Consider the following 8,590-nt stretch of genomic DNA (forward strand, 5'->3'; position numbering starts at 1 on the left):
TTGTAGGTCTCTGTATCGCGTTTGGGTAAAAACTCTTCTACACATTAAAGTGATAGAAAATAGTATTATTCTCGACACTAAATTGAGAAATTCGTAATGTCAATGAAAATATTCGAACCAATAAAAAATCAGCAAGTAGCCTTAAGGATGTGTGTGAGGAAAAAAGTAAAGTATATGGAATCGGCACAAATCCACGTTACTATAAACTATGGAAGGTAAGGTGTGGTTATCTTAACAATGTGCAAAGGACCAACAATTCACTTTTGAAAATGCCTGGCCTATGATATGCATGTTTTTTTTAATTATTTATCTGAACTGGAGACAAGATTTAAATGATCGATCATCAATTTTGTCAATGTTTTTTTTATGTTATGAGCAGTGTTTGGAATAACGCCGTTTAAAAGAACGGCGTTAGGTAACGCCGTTATTTTTTCAGTAACGGGGTAATCTAACTAATTACTGTTTCCATCGTTACAACGCCATTATCGTTACTGAACGTTAAATGCGGTGTGTTACTAAGAACCTGCATGTAAAGTGAACATTATGTCCAGGAGCAAAGACTTTGTCGACGAATCTAATGAAGCATCTCACAACGACACAGGCATCTATAAAGCTACTCTTTTTTTTTTTTACAGTAACGCAAATAATTACTTAACCCTGGTAACTAGTTACTTTTATTAGTAATTCAGTAACTAACTCTGTTACTTTTTGGAACAAGTAGTGAGTAACTATAACTAATTACTTTTTTAAAGTAACGTTCCCAACACTGGTTATGAATGGCCAAGCTGGTGCGATGGTGAATGGTTTTATATTTACCCCAATAAAGAAGAGTTTAATTAATCAACTATCATGTTTGCACACCGTCATTTTATATTGCTTTATGATTTCTCTTCCAGAGCTTTCAAGGATCCGTTCTGACTTTGTGGAGAGAGTTTCAGAGCCAGTTATCAAATGTATCCTGGATGACCTTTTTCAACATAAAGTGCTCAGTTCCGAGGAAAAGAACTCTGTGATCAATGTGATCAAAGCGGACCAGGCACGTTGTCTGATCGACACAGTGACCGGGAAAGGAGCGGAAGCAAGTCAGATTATGATTGATAGTATGAAGGTTAGGGACAAATACTTATGCTCAACCCTGGGTCTGATCTCTTCTCCTACTGGTTAGGGTTAGGGTGTGGCTGGGTTATAACTATGAGCTACTACTACTATTTTAAAGAAATTGTCACTGCCAACTTTGATTTGACAATATGTGACATTTTTTTTGAACACATGTTAGAATAGGACCTCCTGCCTGTGCTAGTACATACGTACACAATGTTTTCCCCTGATACCTCCTTTACCCAGACAACTTTTACATATTTTAAAGTCATTTTGGTATGGTTGTGATCACAGAGTTTGTAAAACAAGCTGACATAATTCTTATCTTGACATTTTAAATAATCCACTAACCAGCACAATCTGTATTCAGGTCTTTTTATTTTACAGTTTCCCCAAGAGGCAGCTAGTAATGGGTGACATAGTTTGGGTCAACATTGACACTTCGGTGGATTCATGTGTAACATAATTTATGGTTTCACTCATGGCTCTAAGATCCTGCAGGTAGAAATGTGAGCTCAGGTTCTTTTAGAATGGTGGAAGCATGTGTTCCTTATAGTGAGTAGAGAGCCTGAATTCTCTAGACAGTAGCGTATTAATTAAGTAGACTGGAAGTAGGAAGATTCCTTGTATTGAAGCATAAGAAATGGTTAAGTTGTCCGTCAGTTTTTTTTGCCTATTTGATTTACGAATGCAAGCTGCAGAAATAGATACTATATAGATGACTCAATGCATGATGTCATTGAAGGAATGTGATGACGCTGACGCGATGAAGAGGCAGTTGAAGACTCCACCGTGGTTGATGAAGAGGACCAGGGCCCAATTCAGAAAGTCAAATCTCCTAACCTTTATGCCTCCTTTCCTTAACCTCTGTGGAAAACGTCATCGGGTCAAGGCGAGATGAAAAGGTGCTTCCTTTCGAACATAGGGAAAGACAGCGCTGTTTAAAATGAATTTGACTCCACTTTCTTAACCAACGTCATTGTGCAATGGCGAGTATTGCTGACGTAAGTCTCTAGCGTGAAATTACAATTTTCCGAAGATGGGACTAGTGCTCTTTTGATCCAGGTTGTCGCCAACAGTGAGAATCACTTAGATCGGACTTGGCTAACTTCACATTCTTGAAGTTAGCCAGGTGTTCTTCTCTTCTCTTCTTCTGCTTTACTGTGTCTCTCATGCGTCTTCGCGTAGAGTCAGTGAACTTCGTCGGTGGCCTGCTGCTTTAAATATTCGCCCATAATATGTCAAGGATTATGGGATATAAGTATCTCCTTTCCTGTCGTAAAGGTTGGTCAGGAGTAACCTATGCTAAAGGTGGGTTAAAGGATGCATCAAGGCCCCTTTCCTAAGTATTTTTTAGTATTTTTTTCACTTTTGAAAATGTTTTATTCACCCTATACAGTTCTTTACTTTTATTTGCTGGTCCGGGAACCTGACGAATACCTAATCTTATTGTGTTTTATTGTTCCTTATAACTGTATGTGTTTAAGGACCTAATCTTATTGTGTTTTCATGTTCCTTATAACTGTATGTGTTTAAGGACCTAATCTTATTGTGTTTTCATGTTCCTTATAGCTGTATGTGTTTAAGGACCTAATCTTATTGTGTTTTCATGTTCCTTATAGCTGTATGTGTTTCAGGACCCAATCTTAATTGTTTTTTTATGTTTTGTTAACTGTTTACTGTAAATTGAATTGCCCCAGCAGGGATTATAAAGATCCTCTACTCTACTCATGCAGGCCAACATACAAGTAGCAGACCGGTGATTAGTGAGCGACACCTGTGGCAAATGGTGTTTGTTTTTAATTAATTGTATTTTAGAATACCATCAGGGACAATACAGAACGATGAAGGCCAGGAGGATGGACCCGGTTGGTTCCTGTAGCAGTCAATCAAACTGCTCCAACTGTATTACTGCCACGCCCACTCAATCCTGAAAGAATCTCTGTGCTAATGTGTGCTAATAAAGCTGTTTTCAAAAACATTTTATCATATTAAATAGCATGTTTTCTTTATCAATCTTTGATGGATGACATATTAAATTCTGAGTTGTGTTATGTAGTCTAGGCCTACTCTATATGTGAGAGAATCACTTATGTGAGAGTGACATGAAAAGACCTTCAAGGTGTTTTAAAACTCCAGTCCATGTTTTTCAGGTCAGCCAATTGCAGTGACATCATCTAACCAGCAGATGGTGCTATGGTGCGCTTCTCGCTTGTGTTCAAAATAGACCATGTATCAAATCAATTGGTTTACATACTAATTACATACTAATGAAGGCCTAAAGCCTGATTCATGTAACTACCTACACACATCATTGTAATTATTTATCTAACTGTATGTTATATGGCATGTATTTAGCCATCACTATTATAGGCCTACAGTTATGTAGCCTGTTTGTATTGGACTGCTGTGTTGGACGTGTTGCAGCAGAATAGACCATTAGTGATGCACTTTTTTTTGCACGTTTGTTTGTGTGTGAATACCCACCTGTAAAGGGTGTACGAAGAAGAATCAAATCCAACAAGATAAACCTTTAAAGAGAAATTAAGAGAATAACCCTGTCTATTATAGAAACCTAACCCATTATGAATGATTACATTACATATACTATACTGTTCAATGTCTGTTTTCTCCTCAACACCTTAACTAACCTTCAATGCTATCACACCAACAGTTAGAGTCATGTAGAAATGTTTAAAGGATCCATTTTGATAACATAATAATCCATAGTGTGTATTCATTGAAGTACATTCTTCTGAATACTGAATAACATGTTACAATGTTTGTACACTTTACTGATTTTAATAAAGACAAAGTGTCTTTAATAAAGACAAAGTGTGTGTGTGGGGGGGGGGGGAAACTGTGTGTGTGTGTACTGTGTGTGTGTGTGTGTGTGTGTGTGTCTCTTAAGAGAATGGCGGAGCTATTGTGTGTGTGTGTGTGTGTGTGTGTGCGTGTGTGTGTGTGTCTCTTAAGAGAATGGCGGAGCTATTGTGTGTGTGTGTGTGTGTGTGTGCGTGTGTGTGTGTGTCTCTTAAGAGAATGGCGGAGCTATTGTGTGTGTGTGCGTGTGTGTGTGTGTCTCTTAAGAGAATGGCGGAGCTATTGTGTGTGTGTGTGTGTGTGTGTGTGTGCGTGTGTGTGTGTCTCTTAAGAGAATGGCGGAGCTATTGTGTGTGTGTGTGTGTGTGTGTGTGTGCGTGTGTGTGTGTCTCTTAAGAGAATGGCGGAGCTATTGTGTGTGTGTGTCTCTTAAGAGAATGGCGGAGCTATTGTGTGTGTGTGTGTGCGTGCGCCCGTCCCCCCTTTTTTTTTCCTACAACCGACACAGACAGTGAGGAACCACCCCCCCCATACCCCAAACCCAGGGAGGAGGTCCTCCTGGGTGAAGGAGGTCCTGAAGGTGTGGAGGTGTGTCAGTGTGTCTGAGGACCCTCCTCCAGCTGGGAGACGGGGGGGAGGGGGAGAGGGCGAGCTGGAAAAGAACCACAGATATTTAGAAGATACCTTTTTTTAGCTCCGCCACCAGGGGGTGCTGCAGCACCTGCTGCACCCCTACACACACACACACACACACACACACACACACACACACACACACACATACACACACACACACACACACATACACACACACACTGCTGTTGCGTCAGTGTCTCTGGCAGTTATAGTCTCTCGCTCTCACTCTTTTACTCTCCCTGTCTCTCTCTTTTTCTCCCTCTCGCTCTCTTTCTCTCTCATCTTTCTCTCCCCCCGTCTCCCCCTCCCCCCCGTCTCCCCCTCCCCCCATCTCCCTCCTCCCCCCCGTCTCCCCCTCCTCTCCCTCTCCTTTTTATGGGGCTTCCTAAAAGTTGATGATGATGAACCATGAAAGGAAGAGGGTAACACTTCATAATAACTATCCGTTATAACTAGTTAATAGATCATAAGTAAACTGTTAATTAATGAGTTATTAATGACTTGTTAAGTGTTTGTTAACAGTGTTTGTTAAGGATTTATAATGATGCTTTGTAGATAGTTAATAGATCATTAATAAACTGTTAGTTAATGAGTTATAAATTACTTGTTAACTGTATGTTAATGATTTATAACTATACCTTATAAATTAGTAATAGATCATGAACAAGTTATTAGTAAATTACTTACTAATGACTTGTTACGTATCAGTTAATAGTTTATATATGTTATTGGGACGTTATTCTAAAGTTGCAACTATTCCTCATTTATTAACTAGTTAGTAAATGAGGAATAGTTATAACTTTAGAATAACGTCCCAATAACATACATAAGCTAATAACTAATACTTAACTAATATATTAACTCACACTTTACAGATCAGTTGTTAATAGTTTGTTAACCATCTACTAATACCAGTGAAACTTTGTAGAACAGCAAATGGGTGGAACAAGTTCAAGGTACAGAAATTTGATGTGATGTTTAAAATATCAAATTTTTGTACCTCAACCTTGTTCCATCCATAGGCTTTTCTGTGTACTGTATTTTACCAAAGAAACACCACAGATGAAATGTTGAACATTGTGTTTAATGTATAGAAACACACATACTGAGCCATCACATGGCAGAACAGCAGTATACAACAGTATGATGTTACGGTTACCGGTGTAACGGTAAACCGCGATAAAAATGTTGTCAATAACAATTACTGTTTTCATTTCAAATAAAATTATTATTGCGGTGGATAACCGCGCCCGCGGTGTGGAAACCGTGTGCTTAAATCCTTCCCAGCGCTTCATCTGAGCAGTGTTTGGAATAACGCCGTTTAAAATAACGGCGTTAGGTGTTTTTGTTATTGTGTATTTGTTAACATGGACAGATATATAAATCTTTATCATCATTAAACAAGTGATCATAGTATGAGGGAATGTAGTTGAAATCGTACAATACAAGCTGGTACGTCTGTGGTTACAAGAACACAACATGTTGTACCACATTATCTATCGTAGAGGCCCTGAATGTTTTATTTTATTAGTTTTTCTCCTCAAAGCAAACATACGTCTCATCTCACACTAAAGAATGTGTTAAATGTCAACCCCAGACCTGCTGAGAAACCAGCGGACTTCACAATGGTGACTTAACTGCTCATAATTGTTTATTTTGTATTCCTTCAAAACAGAAACTTCTCAGCGACAGTGTGATGAAAACCTTGCTGGCGGTCGCAGTGAAGGCGGCAGACATCCTCAAGGTCTGTTGAGGCCTGACAAATGTCTCCCTCTGTCCGACCGCCTGTCCGTCCGTCCGTCTCTGTTGGAGAATAAACGGTAGAGCTGTGTCATTGTGATTCCGCCACCAGGGAGCGCCAGACAGCCTTGTTGTACTGAGCGGCTGTGGGACGTCTGGTCGACTGGCTTTCCTCGTAGCGGTAAAATCCACTTTGTAATACCGCGTATAAGTTACACTAATATATAGTACAACCTATAGTTCAATTTATTTTTATTAGGTTTGGAGTTAAGTCAGAATGGGTTGCATTAAAATAGACTTCACTGACAATGAGTAGTAATTCTAAATTCAATATACATACATATATTATATTAGCCTATGCAAGCAGCTTGGTTAAAAAAAAAAAAATGTAGATAAGTTCATGTGTGTATTGTATGGTAATTTGTGTGTGCGTGTGCGTGTGCGTGTGCGTGTGTGTGTGTGTGTGTGTGTGTGTGTGTGTGTGTGTCACCTCGGTCAGACACACTTCAACCAGCTGTTGAGGACAGCGGGTCAGAGTCCCGTCTTCGTGGACCTGACTGCAGGGGAGGACACGTGAGTCCAGCTCCTACTGTTATATAACAGCGCTGGAGATGAGCTGAGATCCTCACTGTGCTTATGGGACAATAAGATCAGCTGAGTGGAAGGACACAGCTGCAGTGCAGTGGTTGAGATGGAAACACTGTCAGAAAATGTTCCTCAAAGGACCTGATGGTCTGTCTCTCTCCTCCATCAATCTAAATCCTGAATCCAAGTGTTTCATCTGAAGCTAAATCGTACATAAATCTTTAACTATAAATATAAATCTTAAATCGGCTCTGCAGGTCTGACCTACAGACAGACAGACAGACAGACAGACAGACAGACAGACAGACAGACAGACAGACAGGCAGGCAGACAGACAGACAGACAGACAGACAGACAGACAGACAGACAGACAGACAGACAGGAGTCAGAGCTAATTAGTATATGGAGGAGAATTAGTACATCTGTTGTATGGATTTAGGATTAGATTCAGGATTTCAATTTAGATTTAGGGTTAGATTTAGATTTACATATAAGATTTATATTTAGATATAAAATGTAGATTTATATTTAGGATGTAGATTTAGATATAGGATTTAGATTTAGGTCTACCTACCTTAGATTTACCTCCTCCCCGTACCTCCTCCCCATGTATGTGTGTGTGTGTGTGTGTGTGTGTGTATAACATATGTAGTCTTACCATTGATGAAATGGTTAGTAGTGACTGTGTGTGTGTGTGTGTGTGTGTGTGTGTGTGTGTGTGTGTGTGTGTGTGTGTGTGTGTGTGTGTGTGTAACATATGTAGTCTTACCATTGATGAAATGGTTAGTAGTGACTGTGTGTTGTGTGACTTGACTAAACCCTTTTGCCTTCACTACTATTTCACACATTTTGACCGCATTTGATAAAGAAGAAACCCTGTCCTTTGTAGCAGTTAATGTCTTTGTATGGAGCAGAGAATTAGTTCAACACAGCTGGCCCTCACCAGAGCTGTGTCCAGAACTTTGGAGGAGTAATCTCGTTCTCTGAAACGATTGTACATCTCTTTACTTTTAGTGTCAAACTCTTGATCGTTGTGGCAGATCCTACGTAACCTCTGGAATTGTCCGAATGGGATGTTCTTAGTTAGTGAAGGTGGATGGAAACTTTTAGCATGTAGCAACGTATTTTTATGTGCCTCCTTTCTGAAGAGGCGGGGATTGTGTTGAGGTGGAGGAGGAGGAGGGGGAGGGGGGGAGGAGATGGGGGGGTGTTGTGGGGTCAGGGGGGAGGTGGGAAGGAGGAGAGATGGCTGCAGTGAGGGCGGGGGTGGGGGGGGACAAGGGCTGGTTCAACCTGTTGACAAAGTCATTCAGCTGGTTGGCCCTCTCCGTTATCCCCCCTGTGGCTCTGGTCTGACCTGTGATGCTCCTCACACCTTCCCAGACCTCCACCTTTCTCCTGTGGCTGTCCTCAGCCTCCCTCACACGGCGTGTCACCTCCTGCTGTGCTGCCTTCATGGCCTCCCTGCTTCTGAAGGCAGCCTTCTTCCTGTTGAGGGCAGCAGTGACTTCCTGCGTTACCCAGGGCTTGTTGTTAGGGTAACAGGACAGTCTTGACAGGGGAGGCCTCTACGTCCTCACCATGCGGGTTGGTCAGCCCATCCAGCCTCTCGGGGCTCTCTCCATCTGACCACCTTCTGATGGTGCGGGGTGTCACCGGCTGTTGTTGGACCGGGGGGGTGGACAGTGGCTGTAGATGGACCAGGTTG

The 8,590-nt window shown here is 41.1% G+C and overlaps 1 protein-coding gene and 1 long non-coding RNA gene across 2 annotated transcripts in view; both read left to right on the forward strand.

Annotated features, from left to right (window-relative positions):
- Positions 1-3,079, forward strand: part of LOC311373399 (uncharacterized protein) — a 36,574-nt gene extending 33,495 nt beyond the window's left edge. Inside the window, exon 29 of the mRNA XM_084490189.1 lies at positions 897-3,079. Within this exon, the coding sequence (XP_084346315.1) occupies positions 897-1,165 (269 nt within the window). The 3' untranslated portion in view covers positions 1,166-3,079. The remainder of the gene's footprint in view (positions 1-896) is intronic.
- Positions 3,080-6,236: 3,157 nt separating this feature from the next.
- LOC311373400 overlaps positions 6,237-8,590 on the forward strand; it is a 2,898-nt gene continuing 544 nt past the window's right edge. Inside the window, exons 1-2 of the long non-coding RNA XR_014642269.1 lie at positions 6,237-6,478; positions 6,797-6,870. This is a non-coding gene — a long non-coding RNA (uncharacterized lncRNA). The remainder of the gene's footprint in view (positions 6,479-6,796; positions 6,871-8,590) is intronic.

This window comes from Micromesistius poutassou (genome assembly GCF_964030765.1).
Source record: "Micromesistius poutassou genome assembly, contig: SCAFFOLD_2291, whole genome shotgun sequence".
Taxonomy (NCBI): Eukaryota; Metazoa; Chordata; class Actinopteri; order Gadiformes; family Gadidae; genus Micromesistius; species Micromesistius poutassou.